The sequence below is a fragment of the Tinamus guttatus genome, unplaced genomic scaffold, assembly GCF_059628265.1.
Source record: "Tinamus guttatus ecotype Peru unplaced genomic scaffold, ASM5962826v1 Tinamus_guttatus_pri_ptg000547l, whole genome shotgun sequence".
Classification (NCBI taxonomy): Eukaryota; Metazoa; Chordata; class Aves; order Tinamiformes; family Tinamidae; genus Tinamus; species Tinamus guttatus.
In genome coordinates this window covers 5,869-24,883 of record NW_028289081.1, presented here as the reverse complement: position 1 = coordinate 24,883, position 19,015 = coordinate 5,869, and the positions used below count along the sequence as shown (strand labels likewise).

At 42.3% G+C, this 19,015-nt stretch overlaps 1 protein-coding gene across 4 annotated transcripts in view; it reads right to left on the bottom strand.

Moving 5' to 3' along the window:
- LOC104568933 (melanocyte inducing transcription factor) overlaps positions 1-17,083 on the bottom strand; it is a 40,947-nt gene extending 23,864 nt beyond the window's left edge. For all 4 annotated transcript variants that reach the window (XM_088534328.1, XM_088534329.1, XM_088534330.1 and 1 more), the window contains exon 1: positions 16,839-17,083. In XM_088534328.1, the coding sequence (XP_088390454.1) occupies positions 16,839-17,036 (198 nt within the window). In that variant the 5' untranslated portion in view covers positions 17,037-17,083. The remainder of the gene's footprint in view (positions 1-16,838) is intronic.
- Between the last annotated feature and the right edge of the window lie 1,932 nt (positions 17,084-19,015).

The window sequence follows — 19,015 nt, the reverse complement described above, 5'->3', positions numbered from 1 at the left end:
ACTTGCTGCACACTTGGTCTAAAAATGATTTAGGTGAAATACTGCTACACTCGTTGCTTGCATAATTGCACAGGGCACTGCGAGCTGGCCATGCTCTTCAAGGTCACTTACACAGTCAAGTCAGCACGGATCAAGAATGTGCCACAAATCAAACCAGATTTTGAAGCAAAACAAGACAAGCAAAACAACCCACCCCCAAAATATCAAGCGCAACCCATGTCACACAACGCACTTTGAAGCTTTGGCCTACATTCACTGCTGATACTATTCAAAAATGCACCCAAAAATAAGAGTCAATATAATTTCGAACGGGCCATTTATTTTAGCCCATCACTTGGCAACATGCTGGCCGCCACACAAAGGACACTTGTTTTAGAACATCTCTGTTTGGAGGCTATATACTTTATGACAAATACATAGTGCCACGAGAAAAAAATTAGCAAAAGAATGAAGATTTTGTTAATTCAAAGCAGTTTTGCGCTGTTTAAGTGCCCTGAACTTTTATACGTCACAGTTAATAAAGCATTAGAAAGACTTAGCCCAGTTCTATAGTACTTTGCCTACAGCCTATAGTGTCTTATGTCAGCCCAGTATGGAAGGCTTGAATAAGCTGAAGCACAGAGCAGTTTACAGACAACCATTTTATTCATGCTAACATGATCATTAGAAACAGCCTAAAATAATAGTAAATCACTGACTTCATCCAAGGGAAGGAAACACAAGCTGGCTTACCACTGAACTGCTTGATTTTTATCCTTCTGCTCAACGAGCTGCGATGTTATTTATGATGGTATTAAAAATCTACCGAGCTGTAATAAAACAGCTCTGGTACCTCTTGAGCACTTGATCACTATGATCTCTTGTGTAACATAACCCAAGTCACCTTCATGCAAACTCAACTGGCCGCAGTCTGAAGCATTCTGCTAAATACCAGATTCGCATTTTTTCTTTTTAAGGAGTATTTTGGCAGGCTGCAAAGGTGTAGACTCCTTCTATAGAGGGCTAAGCCACCATTTGAGAGGCAGGATTTACAGCCAGAAGGTCCAGCTGATGCTATAGAGCACTGAGACTAAAACGCAGCACTTCTGCTGCTTCTAAGTGGCAGCAGCTTCTTGCACCTAGCAGAACTGTTAAATTCCCTGGCGCTTCCATCAGGCATCTCTGCTTTTATTTCCCAACACCTCACTCTATATATAGGTGCTACAGCAAACATGACAATAGCCACAAGACAGTGAAGGTAACAGCAAGTAATTAAATGCATGTATTCCACTCTAATTTTAAAGCATGGAAATCTCATTTAAACTTAGCATTCTTGCTTCTTTCTCAGAGCCAAGAACAGCGTTCCCAAAATACTTCTGCAACACAAAGAAATATTTAAGGCAAATAGCCGTTATGGTGCACGACTATTCCACAATGGTATTCCTGTAAAAGCCAGGAGGCTCCAGGCTCTCAGGAGGCACAACACTCACGTAGCCTCATTTACTGGACAGGATGGCAGCACTTCAGCATTTGGGAGATCTCAGGCCACACACACATAGAGACTTAGCATCACTATATTTTGTATTCACAACAACAACACCTGGCCCCAGTCCATTTTTCATAACCTTCCTCACACCTGCCCCTCCGTGTCTTGCTGATACGAGCTGTTGAAAACCCCTCTCTGCTTTCACACACGGCAGACAAATACTTAGTCAAGCTGAGAAGTGAGAAGCTCCCACCCAGAGAACTGGCCCCTGATCAGGCCCAAGGATGGGACTTGAACACAGCCACATGAGCAGGTGAGATCTTTTGTTTTGATCCAAATTTACTTAGCTGTCATTAACCTCGTTTATCTTGCAGGGGTAGCCAAAAGCAATCACAGTCATCACTGCAGGAGATGCTGCACAGGCACATTTATCAGGAAAACCTAGGGACTAGGTAAAAGCTTGAAAAAAGTCATATACACACACACCTATACAAGCATATTACATAAACATGTGCAAAACTTCTTCCACGCTGCATTTCTACCATATACACATACCCTTGTAGCATCATTTCAGCATGTGACTACCGTTAAGCTCTACGTGCTCTCGACACACTACTGCGCTGAATGCTGCCGAGGACAGGGTTAAAACTCTTTTAGCAGGACTGGAATCACATTTTTTTGGATGACACCAGGCAAATTCCACCTTCCCAAAGACTCTACAGAAAACTCTTTTCAATGGCTTCATCTGAACATTTAAGAAAAAAAAAAAAAAAAAGAAAGAAAAACCAAGCCACCAACTCCCCAGGAAAGGCACATTCACAAAATACAAAGAAGAGTGTGTGTTATCATTCCAGTTCTCCAAAGGTTAGCAGCAAATAAGTATTGCTAAGAAATTCAGAAGTAATAGTTTTGTCAGAAGATCAAAACAGCTTTTGAGAAAAAAATCCAGGGCCTCCAGGCTTGGTCTCAAAAGAATCCTATTTTAAACTGCACTTGACCCACACTAATGCAACCCTTCAAATGCTATTATGAGAACAGGACTGTGCTCACAAGGGGAGACGGACCTAATATCTTCCAGTAAAGCTGCATTTATTTGCGTGAAAGAATGCGTATAACCTCTTACCACTGAGATATACATAAAATATTGTCTTTTTTTAAAAAACTAAATACCTTTTATCATGATAGCTTATATGAAGTTTTAGCTACCCAGGGAATGGTAGGGGAACATAATGCAATCCAAGCCAAGCTGATGTAAAGCAGTGACTTGGGTCTAATTAGACTTAATCCGTATCTCATGTCCAAACTAGTTCACTCTCCCCACTTTCCTCGCTCCTTTTTACAGCTCAGTAAAAACCAAATACATGCTAAGAGCCAAAGAAGATGGCAGCATGTCTACAATAGCAAACAGTTGGGTTTAACCAAACCAGATCTAGTAGCAGCTGGTGTGCAGGCTGCTAAAGCTAGACACGCATTAGCAAGTAACGCAAGGCGAGACAAGGGACTCTGCAGGGAAACCAGGTTATGCACTCAAAGCAGTTTACGGGACTGGCTCTAGTCTGGTCCCACACACCGAACTCCCATTAGCGGCTGCAGCACATGACATTTAATTTCCTCTGACAAGAATCTAATTAGCACTCATCAACAGCACTGGGCAAAAATAAGCTAATATGTAATAAATGAGGACCACAGGGAATTCACTTCAAAACCCCGGCTTAGCTGCTCCGTGCTAAGAGGCGAGCACCGACCCTGCAAGCAGCACGACCCTCCAAGAGCACCAGCTACAGCACAGAGGGCGATCCCAAACTTGCAAAAACAACATTTCCCTCCCCTTCCGCAAACCATTTCAGTAATGATGAGTGTGTTGGTAGAACCAAGGGGACGGCAGCTACCAGGACTGGAAGGAATGTCTTCAGCCAGCTTCACTGTCCGAGCCAACAGCCCATGGAACCATCACCTCAACAAAAAGCACGAGGAAGGAACTGGCTAAATCACAGCCAAAGCTGTTCCTACCTTACCTCATCTGGGAGCCTATTGCTTATAGCTACCTGGTAGCAAGAGTTAATTTAGTCACGTTATCAGCTGAACTTGCAATAGAGAAGAAAACGCCAAGTTAATTAACTTTGCTCCTCTAATAGCTCTGTCTTTTGTTATTCCCCGGCCGGGCAGCCGTCAGCACATTCCTCACTCTGCATTCAAAGCGCAGTGTCTAGACGAGGCGGGCGAGGAGATCGCACAGGCTGCGAGGACGACGGGATCCAGTCATCTCAGCTGGGCAAGCAGGTCTCACCAGCTGGAAACTGAGTGGACAAACAGCATTAGCAAGGTCCTTGGAGAAGGGGAATGTTGGGAGAAAAAGGCTTTCTAAGGATAAATGCTTGGAATGGACCGAGCTCCATCAGAGGCCTTGGCTAGAAGATTCTTCCCTTGTTATTTACATTAAATGCTGGGGGGAAAGGCAAATGGGAACTGCAATCCACACAGGAAGCTGCGCTCAGCGCCCAGCAGCCCTGTATTTAATAAGGGCTGCAGAGCAGAAGGCACCACTTTTCGCCCATCAAAAAGCCTAAACACTTTAGAAAAGCACAAAGAATTTTGTAAAGCCACATTATCATGATTAAACACTAGTTTTCCTTTCACACAGCAAAGCACACAGGGCTGCAGCCTTAAGGAATATATGAACTTTCATGTGAATGGAGCCCATTAACTGCTGCAGAAGGAGCGGTGCCTGTGGTCCAGAGCTCCCTTCCTTTCAAGCATGGGGAGCTCTCAGTCTCTACCACACAAGTGCTGACTCATTTATGGTCATTTTACCCCTTTTCTGGAAGAATGGCTTCTTTTGGACCCAAGTCAGAGGGCTGGGGTTTCTGGGGAGTCAGGAAGCAAAAAGTGATTATGTCAAACTTACAGGTGCTCATAGACTATTCCACCTCAAAAAAAGCCTGAAGGAATAAAAAATGAAGAAAAACATGCATTTATAACTTAACATTATTTCAAGTTTCACTCCCCAAGTTTGCTCAAACTAGAATTTATTCAGAAATAAATATCTTTTTTTAGCAGGGTAGAAAGAGGGAATTACACTCCACAGAAGTTTGGGTTTTTGGGTTTTTGTTTGTTTGTTTTTTTGAACAGGACTGTGCTTTTACTTAAAGCCCCTAAAAAGTATACTTTGTGCAGATTTGTCACATCTATACGAATATGACATAAATTTCCAGAGGCTTAATCTGCATTATGTAGTACTAGACCGCTCAAAGCAATATTGTTCAAATACTAAGTTATGATAATATTGGTGAGGGTCACTTTAAAAAAAAAGTGAGGCCTAATTTATTGGAAATCTTCTCTTAAGAGGACAAGAACCAACTTTAAAGCACTTCTTGCCCTGATAGCAGAGTTCTGCAATACTTGAGCAAACCCGGATCGTGAATTCTTCCCCTAAAATTCCCGCTGTGTTTCAGTTGCGTTTCCCTTTCAACTCCAAGTGCTTTTTCTGCACTCTTCTCAGCTACTCTGTGCCACCTACTTCAAACTTCCCCATTTTTCTGTTTCCAAAACTTAATTCTGGAGCTGGGAATCCTTCTATGGAAGGGATTAGTCTTTCTGCCAGAAAGGGTTTTTTTTTTTTCTATGAAAATTAATAACTTTTTGCTTTTCAGTGTCAATTACTCTCCCTTAAGCACAAATATAAATGAATCAATTCAGGATTTAGTACTTATGTGAAAAAGCTTATTTATTCCTAGTGTGATTTTCTTAGAGAATAACAAGACAATACCCGGTTCTTCCTTTCTAGTAAGTTTTTATGACCAATAGCTACATAGAAAAAAATGTTGGCAGATGAACCCTTTTCCTAAATGGATACAAGCAGTCCCAGCTAAGGCTGCATATGAACATCTCCCCCCTCCAGCCCCAAAGAGGGGCACAGATTTTGTAACTCAATTTCCAGCTGCTTTTCCAGTCCTCTGTATCACACTTTATGCCACATAGGGTTCAATCCACAGCATGTTCTGAAGTTGCTGGATTGAGATGCACACAGACTTTTGTACAGCGTGGTTGAATGCTACTACTGCAGGTGAATTGGGGAGGGACTAATCTAAGGGCGAAACTTGGATTTCAGAGCAACGAAGACCTAAGAAATGGTTATTATTCCCAAATTAATGAGCTGTGTCAGAAGCTTCTGCTTTAGGGCAAATGCTAAGAAATAGAAGTGCTGCATTTGCCTTCTACATAGGAAACTTCTGGCACAGCAACCCAGCACCCTCCCCAGACAGATAGATAAATCACTTGTTCGTGCCTGTCTTGATAGATACCACGGCTCTCCTAAGCTGCATGCTTATCTATACCATGCAACAGGAAGAAAAATAATAAAAATAAAGAAAAAAACCCTTAATTCAGAGTAATTCAGAGGATGCCCTGGGTCCAGCCACACTGCCTCTAACACAGGCTGCACAACTCACATGGCCGCATGCTCAAAGGCATCTCAAAGGATCACACACATTTCCACCCACCCCGTTCCCAGTCCCTCTATACTTCATAAAATACCTAGCATTTTTTCCTGAAGAATTCCCCACTAGCTACCTCCTGCAGCAAGAGCACAACCACAAACTGTGCTGTCCTGCGGGTTCGTCTGAAGCTCCTCACAGCTACATGCACAAGATCAAATACAAACATGATCAGGGGCATTTTGGATTCTTCCAGGGCTCGCCAACACCAAAGACACCAGGGAGAAACATATGGTGATAAAAAACAAACAGTGGAGCCTTAAGGCAGCCATAAAGTAAATGACAGTGATAAAGATGCAAGGAAAAAAATGCACCAAACAACAGCAAAGAGAAGACAAGGCCTTAGGCTGCTAGGAATAGATGTACAAAAGACTGAAGTTGTGTTGCCTTTATGTGAAGGCCTAAACTAGGTAGGCTTTTTTCTTCCTCAATCTTGAAAGGAAGGGAAATGACTATTTTGCAAAAGGGGCATTTCCATTAACTGCCTGTTTATATTTTCCTCTGAAAAAGAACAGAAAGTGCGGAAAGTGTTGCTCCATAAGCAGCTGTGAAGCCCCTAAGGTGAACTTTGATGGTTCAAGCCAGGAACTCCCTGCTGTTTTTCAGGAAAAAAGATGCCTAAAATATGTGCTTGATTCACATACCTTGTTGTAAAAGGCTCCTTTCCATTTCAGAGCTAGTTTCTGATTCCAGGTCCAAATAACTCCTATAAAGACTAGTATTTTTATACCATTGCAAGGGTTATTACAATGTAGCAGTTTTCCAGCTAGGTCTTCCATTTCCAAAAATCAGTAATTAAACGAGAGTTAAAGAGGGAAAAACAGCCTGAAGCTACAACTACAACTGTAGAAAGAGGTTGCAGAGTCCAGCATGAGGTGCAGTTAAGAGAGGTGAGAAGCAAGGAGGAAAGACACAATCCAATTTGGAAGGGATCCGGAGACCACATTTAAAAGCAAGAAGATGCCTCTCATCTAGATTTAGCATCACTCCTGCCACCAGAAACAGAGCTGAGATGTATCATAGAAATCTTTACCATTTTCTCACCCAAAGGGACTCTATAATTTATCAATTTTATATTCACACCTTTTTAGCTGCATTCCTCCAGCAAGTTCTCAACTTCTCACTTAGTTTTCCCTGGTCTTGATTCTTTATCCTTAAACAGAAGTGTAAATGAAAACCATGCACCCAGCAGTAGAATAAGAAAAAAAAAGTGGGGAAAAAAAATGACACCAGCAACAGCTGGAGATTATAGGGCAGCTGGGGAGAAAGAAAAAAAAGACAGCTTTTGCAAAAGCAAAAAAGGAGAGCTTTTGCAAAAGCAAATATAAAAAGCAACCCAAATGAAAAATGCACTAACACTGGAAGCCAGACAAGAAAAGGTGCAACATCCTGTAGCAAACCGTATGTGAATCAATTTTCAAAGGTCAAACTAAATATATTAACAGTTCCCACTGTCTACAAAAATAAGGGCTTATAGCACAAAGCCAGAAGGAAAGCAGAGTTTAACACAATGCACTCACGCCTTAGCTTCGTAGCTGAGAAGTTTTCAATGGAAGCATACTCCAGTTTTACCATGTAAACTTCTTTCCACACCAGGCTTACTCGCTAAACACATGTATTCTATCCACTGGAGGTGATAATGGTAAGTTGATTTACAAAAAATGGCCTGCCTTCCACTTCACAGGCAATACTTTTTTCGCATATAATAACTATTGCATACCACAACTGGTTAATAGTTTAAAGGTACCTCTCAGTCATTAGTTGGTAGAAATAAGGCATGACAGTACATGCAAACAGGATTACTTTAATAATGTTGATGTTTCAGTATTATCCTTGCACTAGAGGAAGGAATGGTCCAGAAAGACGATTTTCTGCAGCAACCGAACGCTTTCCCAAGAAATACAGAAACTCTTGGAAACTGCAATGCCATCTGCTGAGATATTTTGAAAGTGCAATGCAGTGAATGACATACGTGGGAATGCCTGCCAGTGCTTCAGAGAATTTCATGCACAGTTTTTGTTATTTGAATATCGATATTGAAATGCATTTCAACTAGCAGAGACTTCAAGCTATTGATATTGACTCGGCAAACTGAGGACACTAAGTCACAGAGGTTCCCTGGAAACAGATATCTTAGATAACTGCAGCATCCGGGTAACCCAAAGTTGTTCAGATTTTTATGTATTTGCTCATTACAAAACAACTTAAGGCATTAACTACAGCAGTATCTGTTTTAAGGTATGCAATTTTGTGCTCAACATCATTACAAGGTTGAAAAAAATGCAACTCAAAGGCAATTAGATGCATTATGTAACTTAAAAGTGTATTAACAAGCCTCAAAATAGCAACAAGATACTCTTATAACAAGTGACAAAGCATTGCGGAGAACTAAAAACTGAAAGAAAGTTTCACAGAGCTTCGTAGCTCCGAGGGTACCAGAAACTGCTCTGAAGGCAAATGTAAAACCTACCGAAGGGATGCACAAGGGGCACGTGGAAGGAGAGCAAGGAAGATGTTTCCCCTCGTTTGCATTAAAGCACTGTATTCAATTACACCCTACAATGCTGATGAACTAGAAGTTTGGATGAAGTGTTCTAAGAGATTCATACTGTTAATTTCTGAGTGAAGATACTCTTATCTATAAGGAAAGAGGAGGAACTTTAAAATCTCCCCCCTTTCACTAAAAAAGGCTAAAGGAATATCATCTTAAAAAATCAGACATTAGACATGTTCTGTCCTCAGCCCCAGGATATTTTCCACTACAAGCACTAAACAAGATGCATTACTAAAATGACCCTTTTGGTCAAAGGAGGGGCCATGAAGCTGGCACCCCATTCCTGAGGGATAAAGGGTTAAAGCAGCACCCATTACCTCAGCTGGACCATTCCTATTCTCCAGTAAGAACTAAGCTGGAATCCATCCGGCCGCGCGTTCCTAACGCAACCTGACATGCGCCTCTACAAGATCCTGCCATTTGGTTCTCCTCTCTGCCTCTTAGTAGGAGGTACTAGAAATAAGCACACCCCAAAAGCTAAAATGTAATTCGAACAAAGTAATAATTAATTATTGAGCTAGGGGAAGGAAAAATTGAATAACTTCTTAAAAAAACTAAAGCGAACAAAACCCACCAGGTCCTTTGCAGACAACACAATCTTGTTTTTGTTTCAAGTTCATAACTTGGCTCTTAAAGTAGTTGATAATGAACCAGCAGGCATTATTTTAAATCATCCAGTTTTAATAAATGAGCCAGAAAGGAAAGAGGCAGGGCTAATTACCAGCATTCCTTGATGAATTACCTAGCGGTGTGTGGTAAATCTTTGGGCGTCTTTGTCTTTATCCCCAAATTTATCCCTTACTTATTTCTCAAGAGGTTAAAGGACATGGGACTAATTAAGGAGCCAATCAAACGACAGACAGAACCATTCAAGGTAAGGCTGGCTTCTACACTCACAAGCTTTTGCATCTCTGCCTGGTACTTCTTAATCTATTTTTTTTCCTTTTTCTTCTTTTTTTTTTTTTTTAAATATATTACTGCTGGGGTGGTGGGGGAGGCAAAACGCTAATCTCGTCACAGTCAGGAAGGTTGAAATTGCCATGCAGTGCTGGGCAAAATGCTACATATTTGTAATTTAGCCAATAAGAAATTCCTTAAGCCTCTCTTGAATGGCAGGAATGTCTCTGGCTTGTCACTTTTAATTCATTCACTGCACAGGTCCAGCGTCTCAGGGAATAATGCTGGCAAACACAAGAACTGAAACATTTCTGAATACATGTAATACCCAAAGATTACCTTGAACAGAGCTACGTTTTCACATTTTTATGTTCAGCTTCTACCAGAGCTGTCGACTGCCCCATGCCTTGGTGCTGCATGGGGCTCTGGGCAGTATTTTCAGCTGAAGGAGCACATGGAGTTTCAGTGACCACCACTGACCTTTCTCCTATGTTCTTGGCTCAACCAGGAGAGTATGGTTAGACTTTTTTTTTTTTTTTTAATTAAACATTAACTGCAAAAAGGGCCTAACACAACCCACAGGTGGATTGCAGGATCCCACTGATGCTGTCAATGTCCACAACCACCAACACCTCCAAACTTGCAGATTAGCTGCTGCTTCTGTGAAGTTTATCCATCCTCCACCGATGTGGAACAGCCTCTGGCACATAGTGGACCATCTTTTTCCCAAGTCTGATAGGTAGACTGTAAGAAATTGATGCCCTGCAGGAAAAACAGGGAAAAGCCAGCAAGCTCTCCTCAATTTCACAGCTGTCACCACGCCAGTAGGACAGCAAGTCCTCAGATGAAACCCCTAAATGGCACTCAAAGACAAACACTTTCCAGATAACCAGGCAATTTTGTGCCAGTACATCCTTATTTCCTTTTTGCAAATAAATGCTACTTAAAATTAGCAGATGAATATGGCACTTGAGTAAGCTCATGTGAAGGGCCACCAAATCCAAGCCGTGGAGGTACCAACAGTGGCAGGGGGGCAGCAACAGGATAAATGCAGCAATCCCTGAGTTCCCTTCGCTCCATGCTCTGCTCCCAGGACTGCATAGCCCCTGGAAACATCTCAGGCCCCAGCAGCACAAGTGAGCAGGGGCCCAGCCTGTCCTGCGCCCCCTCAACACTGAAGCTGTTCTACACCACAGGGACCATGGCTGAAGTGCCAACACAGAGACAGACACCTTCACCAGGCACGGCGTTTGGCCCAAGACCTTTGCATCCATAGGAAAACAGCAACTGGAATTAAGGATGCAAGCAGCTTTTTGCAATCACACACAACATTCAGATACTTCTACACAGAACTACATTTCACCCTCAAATTCCATGCATTTTTTGATGTCTAATAACCTCTACGTTTGGCAAGAGTTTGCTTTTTACCTCTGCATCTAACCACAGGCATCCACCACCAGTTCATTTCAGAATGGCTTACAGCAAAAGATTTAAGGTCCCAGCCAATACTTTCAGGTTATCAAGGCTTAGAGTTTAAGTCTAAAGCATGTACTTCATACAGGAAAAGCTTGTATTTAACTACAGAACCTCTGCCTTAAACTACAATACCAGAGTTTTAGAGTGGCTGAGTAGAAATAATCCTAGTTTGAAAAGTGCATTTGTAACTAGCAAGACCTGGGTTGGCAAGGTTCTTCTCCAGGTTGTCACCTGCAAAGACATGCCATGCTTGCTAAACAAACCAGCACCCATCACTATCTAGCTATTGTCTAGGTACATTAAGTTAGCTTTAATGAGATAAGAGTGGCCACAAGCATACATTTACTGTAACATTCACTGCCACACGTTTATCTTGACAGCCCGTTGCTCCTGCTCCTCGGGAGTGTTCAATAATCCTCCCTGACGTTTTCTCATACTTCCTACAAAGAAAACCATTTCTAACCACACAGGCTTCTCCAGCGAGCAGAGGGACCACGTTACCACCACAGGTCGCTCTTCGTGGCAGAATGCATTGCTAAAGCACCAGGAGGTATTTTTTGATATGTGCCCCTAGTTGTTACCATCACTCAGAAGGCATTCATGGCATTTCACAAATGAAGAAATACACGGTATCCGCGGCAAATAACTTATTGGGCTGGTGTATTTAAAATCCAAACGAGCAATGACACGAGGGCTAAAGCAGGAGGGCTGCTGGACCCCTGCGTGGCTCCAACCTGCTCCCTTTGCTGCAGTTCTGTCTGTTCTGGAAAAGCTGCAGAAAGGGGAAGGTAGGTGCAAACCACAGCGATTGCAGGGATGCGTCAAGAGATGAATGGACCCACTCTGGTGTCAGCAGTGACCAGCCTAGCAATCAGTATGTGGTTCTTGCCCTCAGAAAGCATATATAGAATCACTCTCAAAGAAGAGGGACACGTAACTACAAGCTATAGCAGAAAGAGAAACTTTTTCTTTGAGGGCATTTTAGCATGTGATCTGCTGTTTAGGAGTCCTGCTTATATCTTATATCACTAAAACACTTGTTCAGTATCCAAAATAATACCTGCACTGTGTAGAAACAATTCCCAGGAAGAAACAGACCAAGTGCAAGTCTGCAGCCCAACCTCTGCAGCTCTACACCAAACTGCAGCAGCGTCCAATGCTACCGTTGTGGGCTGGCAGCCATCTCATCTCAGCTGCACCAAGCAGAAACCACGCTCCAAAAATCCCTAACGCAGGGAGCGAGGGATGGAGAGAGATGTGGGATGCCCAGCACTTCTCATGCTACTCATGAAGCATAAAAGTCACCAAGTCCTGATCTGCAGGACCTAGCAGCATCTTCCAAGGAACCAGATCTGCAGTTCTATGAACAGCAGCTGGCCCTGAGTCCATTCCCCAACTCCCATCTGAGAGGACTCCAATGCATCTCCTCACTTGGAAGGACCTGCATTTTGGGCAGGCAGTCCAACGCATCTAAGCAATTGTGTCATGGTTGTTCTGGACAAACCTCTTTATCTGGAAATCAGGCAGAACAACACAAATCATGTGGCACAGATACAGCTATATTTTTTGTACCATCCCAACAAGCAAACAAGCAAGTCTCCAGTTCTCCACCCTGCCCACTTCCCCAGATTTCCACAGGAAGCTTGCCTTCTGGACCTGTGAGAACATGGAAGCAGAGCCAATGCAAGTTCTTTAATAAGTCCTCAAAAAATGCTTAGAAATAAAAGGAAATAGAAGTAAGTAATCTTCAAAGGAAAGTCTTAGCAATCTACATCTCAGTTCAGACTTCTACTATCTGCAGAGCATCTTGAAGACTGCTCAGAAAAATAACTAGAGGAACTTGCAAGTCTATTTTGGGAGAAGGAAGCATGAGGGCCAATAATTTCAGCAGAATTTAGAGCAACTCCTGTATTTGAATCTCTGAATCTTTTAAATCCTGGGTCAGGGGAAATCTGGGCCTCTTCAAAGCATGCAGAAAGGGTGGTGAGTCCCGTACACGCGTGTTTGGGTGCTCAGCTGCAGCAGAGGCTGGATCAGCAGCATGGACTGCTAGAGAATACTGAACATTACCTTACAGACAAGGCCAGGCCACCACTGCCCCTCACGAAGGTGGTGGAGGTGACACGCTGCAGTCAATAAGCTGGCCAGCAGGTAGATCCCTCATTTTACAGGAATCCCGCACACCGTTGGAGCGGGAAGGGTGGCAAACAGCCACGACAGCCGCAGTTGCTGGGCTCTGCCGATCACACAGCACTGAGTGCCACAAAGGGCCGACTGCCCGAACGAGGAGGAAAACTAGTTGTCCATTATCAAGCAGGGAGACAAAAGGGGATCGAGTCTCTGACAAGCAGGGAAGACTTCTGCTTCCTCAGGCAAGGAGACCTGGCATATGTGAAAATGGCTGCAGACAACAACAAAGGGCCAGTTTCTTAATAGCAAGTATACAAAACCCAAACACATCTGTATGGACAAAGCTATTCCATAAAAGAGTCAAACACTCCATAAACCAAGACATTTTTAAGAAGCTGTTTTTCCTCCCCTCCCCTCCTTTTTTTAATACAAAGTAGTTAATTCTTTGTACCTTAAAAATGTTTTCCAATCCAACATTAAACAAGGCTTGGATCTACTCCAATCACCAATACATTTTACATTACACTCTGCTATTTACAAGGCACAGCAAGAAACTGGACTGGAGCAGAAGCAAAGAAATTCCAACATTTCAGCAGGTTTAGTCCCCAAATGCCAGGAGAAGGACAAGAAGATGCCCACAGCTAAACCATCATCAGTTTTGCAGAAGCGTTCTGTGAAACCCTTAACATATCCTCCTTTTGCTATTAGGCCCCAGGAGTTGCTGCTTCCAATGCTTTAGACCTGGTCCTAGCACACTACTTAATTACGCTTCACAAAGATACACAAAATGCAAATTCCAACAGGTCATTTCCTACCATGCCAAGCTACATTACTAGACAGAATAATGATGCAATTAAAGTTGTTACTCAAGTAGATGAAATCCTATTTATTCATATGGCCATAAACATACCACATTATGTAATTCTGAGATTCCAATGCAATGTGACATAGATTTGTATTACTCTTTCTTTCAGTATTGTTTTTAAAGGGACATCTTAGACATCTTAAAAACAAACAGAAACTGCAAACTCATTAACATTTGTCTCCTTTGCAAGCCAGCCATTCCTAACTACCCTCCTCAGACACCCAAGTATTATTCTCACACTGCGATATAAGGGAGAAAAGGCAAGCTGCACAGGGCACTTACTAACAAAATATTATATTAAAAAAGAAAAATATTATATAAAAAAGAAAAGAATGTGCCCACTTTGAGTATTTGGGTATTTGGGGGGCTTAATGTTTATGTAAAAAAAAAAAAAAAAAAAAAAAAAGACCAATTACTAATGTAGTTCCCTATTCTCATGTATAGAAAAATCTATCCACAACTGAAAATAACCCAAATAATTGATGTACAAAAAGCAGTTCCAGGGAAACAGAGTTACTTGAGGCATAGCTGCCTGTCATTTCATCTTCACTAGGAAGATCTTGTGATTTAGTGCAAATATTATCTTTCCTTTGTCTCACAGAAGCACAATATGATCAAGATGTAAACCCTGAAATTTAACTCTATTTTGTGGGGTTTTTTGTTTGTTTCTTTTTTATTTCTTAAGATTTTTTTGATTGTTTTTGTACAGAACTAATTAAAGTCTTTCTGTGAATTTGGTTTGAAGTATTGTTTTGCTTTTTGCTGACCTCCTCTTTCTGCCTTTTCTTTACGGGTAAGAATAAAAGAAGTAATCTCTAGCAGTTTCCATCCATCAAGTACACAAGCAGAAAAACTACCTGTGCCAAAGTCTCTTCTCTCATTTTCAAGTCAGAGAGTAAAAGGACTTTTTGGTTCATTTATACTGCAAAGAAGGATTAGGGAGGTTGTTTTTTTTTTCTGTTTTCCTTTTTTTGCTAATTTTATCAATATTTACATAAACACAGATGATAGGCATAAAGATGTCATTTGCTTCAACTCAACCTTTAAAGTAGCTCCTCCACTGCAAAAAAGCACTCAGTGCCAAGTAGTACGAGCCAGCCAAGCACTTAGTGCTTTGCTCTCGTGGTTAAGCAGACTGGCACTTGGGCCAGGGAGAGCACAGAAGTTCTCTTTTCAGGAGTTTTTCTGCTCTCAGCAAAAGCTGGGGATGCTTCTTTTGTGATTCTGAACGAACAGGATCGAGATTCATGTCTTCTGCAGGAGGTTCCCCAGCGATGCTCCAATAGGCCACAGGTCCACTCAAAAAAACCTTATGAAAAGCCAGTTCCTTGTCACTGAGTGTGCAATAACTGAGCATCACCTTTAAACTGCAGCTTCTTTAGCAATTTATACCTCAGAAATATAGGACTGCCTCCCTTCCTCTCCCTCACATATAAAAAGGGTTATAAAAAAGTCAATGCAGAGATCATCACTAATGATTCCTCAGGACTGCAAGTTTTCCATAGTCATAAAAAAACTCCTAAAGTAAAATATTTTACAGCAAGTTTTCTGAGAATAAAACAAACAAAAAAAGCCAACAAAACCCACATACAACTCCATACAACGTAACGGATTAGAGCAAAAGTGTATTTGGTCTTTAACTAAAATACAGCAATTGCTTATTTAACCAAGGTCATTACAAACCAGACTATTTCATATCACCTCTGCAATTTGTTAAATCTGAATTATAATACTTATAATTAGTAAAAACCTGAACAAATTCGAGACACGCAAATGTTTAACAAAGAACAGTTTGTTTCACAGGCACTTGCAAAAGTATTTCTTATTATAGGCACGCACACTCAAAATATTTTATATGTGCATTTCCATTCAATATTAAATAAGAAATTCAAAGTTCATCTGCCTACTTTTTGCTCCTAAATCAGTCTAACATTTTACTTATGCTTTTGGTATTCCCCCTTTTGCATTAATTTGGCACGGTCAACACAATACCATAATGCATAAAGCAGTCACACACAGATTTGCCTTGAAATATTGAGCCTGCAAATCTGTCTCAAGACTAACCCCCTGAATGCATACCATTGATATACAGCAGCACGAACAAAATATACCAGGCTACTAAAAAACAAGTTCAAATAACTTATTTGGTAAGAGCACGCCTACCAACAGAATACAGTTACTAAACATCATAATGTAATAAAAATATTTATCAACAATGTAGAATAGATAACTTTTCAAAACTTTGATGAAATAATTATTCTTATTTTTTCAGACACATTTTATATCTTTTGCTAGCACCTTTACCATTGCTTTCCTCTATTCAGACTTACCCTCTGTATGAAATTATCTCTTTTCTTACAGTTGTTCAAGTTTTTCCCAGTAATTAGCAAGCTACTTCTCCTTTGACAGAGAGATACTAACAAGCTCCTGCAGCTTCCAGTAGGGCAAGGAATCCAAAGCTACTAATAGCAAACAAGTCATTTAAGCAAAAAGGATTACAAAGGCTAGTTGCAAGAGGCTCGAAACTCACCCGTTTTTCAGATTAAGGCTTTCTGAGGAGGTCTTTTGTAATGAGTTTTGACTCCATTTTAAGAGACTGTTTCATTATTTACTTTAAAAATGGAATATTGATTTGAATACTTAGTTTTGTTTCTTTTTGAAATTAAAAGCGCCAGAAACACTCTGAAGAGTTTTCCAAAGGGAATACAGGAGAGACACCCGTTTCATAACAAAACCTCCCTCCTAAGATCAAGAGAGAAGGGAGGGAAAAGGAGAAAAAAAAAAAGAAAAAAAAAAAAAAGGTAAACTAAAAAGGCTTTCCCATTCTTTGGTACTAGGACACCAAATTAAGTGAGAAACGAAGCCAGACTGTGGCTGACTTCCCAAGTCGAGCTGCCGCAAGCGCTTGCGGCCGCATCGCTGTGACACAAAGCGCGTGCGACGAGGACCCCGACGTACCTTGAGGACTTCCATGGGCACCTGGGTGGCAGGGGGCAGGCTGGGGGGGACGCTGACGTTGATGGCGGGCGTCTGGCTGACGGGCACGCGCTGCTGCATGAACTGGGCGGCTTGCTGCTTCTGCTGCTGCTCCCGCCGCTCCTGCTCCTGCATCTGCTCACGCATGAGCTGCTGCCGGAGCAGGATCCGTGAGGTCATGCTGGAGGAGCTTAAGGGAGGCTTGGAAGCGCCAGGATGCTCGGATCTGCTGCGGGAAGAGCAGAGACACAGGGCTTAGGGGCCGCCATCAGGTTGAGCACCCGTGCGTTTGAGACCCGACGCGTCGCAGGACCGAGCCAGCACAGACGCAACGCACGGCAAGGCGGGATTTGGAGGCACATTAGGCTGCCTTAACTTGATCTAAGCATTTTCAAGAACCATAAACTCTTGGAAGTGAGGTGCTGCTTTCAAGTTTTACTGCAACCATCCACGAGAAAAATAAATAATTCCCATATTCCCATTTACGGACCGCTTCTGGTTGTTTCTGACTTCGAAGAGCTTCTAGATAAAAGGCTGCATCAAGTCTTATGATAGGCACAGCTAACGTTCCAGGCCAATGAGCCCACTCGAGGGAATTTTACTACCTCTTCTAAGAAAGCACATATAACAAATATCCTGTTATTTTCTCCAGAAAAGTAACTGCGAGCAAATCTGACCATGGGTTAGATCATTCACAGCTAGAAACCAGATCCAAAATGGCGACTCACTTCAGACCAGTAAGAGCAATGGGATATCATCACCAGCAGGATAAACAACATGGGCTGTGTATAAATTATATTGAGCTGGCCAGAATATAACACACAGCACTTACTAACCATGCAAGAGCCACGTTTCTCTTGATGGCACATGTGGAAGACGTGGCAGAAAACACCAAGTTGGCTATGAACTCCAGGGACATCTTCTGCAACCAACACTGGGCCCTCAAGAGCATGAGCCAATTTCTAAGACATTTTTATTGTGTCATTAAGACAGAACAATTAAGCTACTTAAATAACAAGCCACACGCTCACCAGGGGAAGTAAGGACTTAGGTTGGACGCTGGTTGGAACATGCAACTCCCTATGTCCACATGAGAAAGCTACAGCACATCTGGTTCAAAAATACTTGGTTTCTCATCCTGAACAGCTTCATTTGATTGGGTGGGAAACATATGAGAACATCAGCATTCCTACAGGAGGAAAGGGTATATTATGCTGTAATGCACAGCTATGTCTGTGAAAGCAAAGAAGAGCCATCGCTGTTACAGGTTCACCAGGTTGGTCAAGGATCAAGGTTGGGAGCAATTCATAGTAGAAATTAAAATTAACAAATTAAACATATGTCTATTTGTATAAATAGATATCTAAAGGAGCACACTTTTAGAAGTGACCAAACTCTGCTTTTCCAGAGCATACATGTTGGGGGCAGGGAAGGCAAGGGAGGGAGGAGACAGTCTTGCTATTTAAGACCTGTCAGGTTGAAACATTCACAGAGACACTGATCCTTTTGATAAAACAAGAGAAAACCTTTGTGGTGAAACTAACGCAGCTGTGGAATAATCGCACTAATTAGCTGCTCAAGACAAGTCATTGACTGTGATACTTGCAAAAAAGCACCACACTTGCAATTAACAGCAGCGCATTATCACATCGCAACACAGCGCGCAGAGCTCGGGGAGCTCATCTCACCCCACAGCACATTTCCACGCAGAGCAGGTTACCTATTCCCGGCACTGATTAAGTTACAGATGGGCACAGAAAAGGACCAAAATGCTGCTTTTAAGCAAGCACTGCACACTGTTGGCATCGCAGTAGATGCCTGATGGACCAAGCTGGCAACCAGGCAGTGCCTCCTGCTTGTGATCATTTTGGGCCATTTCTCCTCCTCCCAAGGCCAAGCATGCTGAAGATGATGCCAGAAAGATTCTTCCCCTGTAGGAAAACGTCTAGCCCTTTCATCTGCAGGAATTTGATCCCGGAGCGCATATGAAAGGAAGGTCTGAGCACAGGCACTCGCAGCAGCACGGCTGGGCAGCCAGGCAAGGAAGGTGCCGCAAGCAGGAAACCTTCATTCAATCTCCTGGGTGAGCACTGAGCACACCGCAGTCTTCCTCGTCTGGAGGAGATCAAGACTGTTCTCCTGTACATATGCCAGGCCAC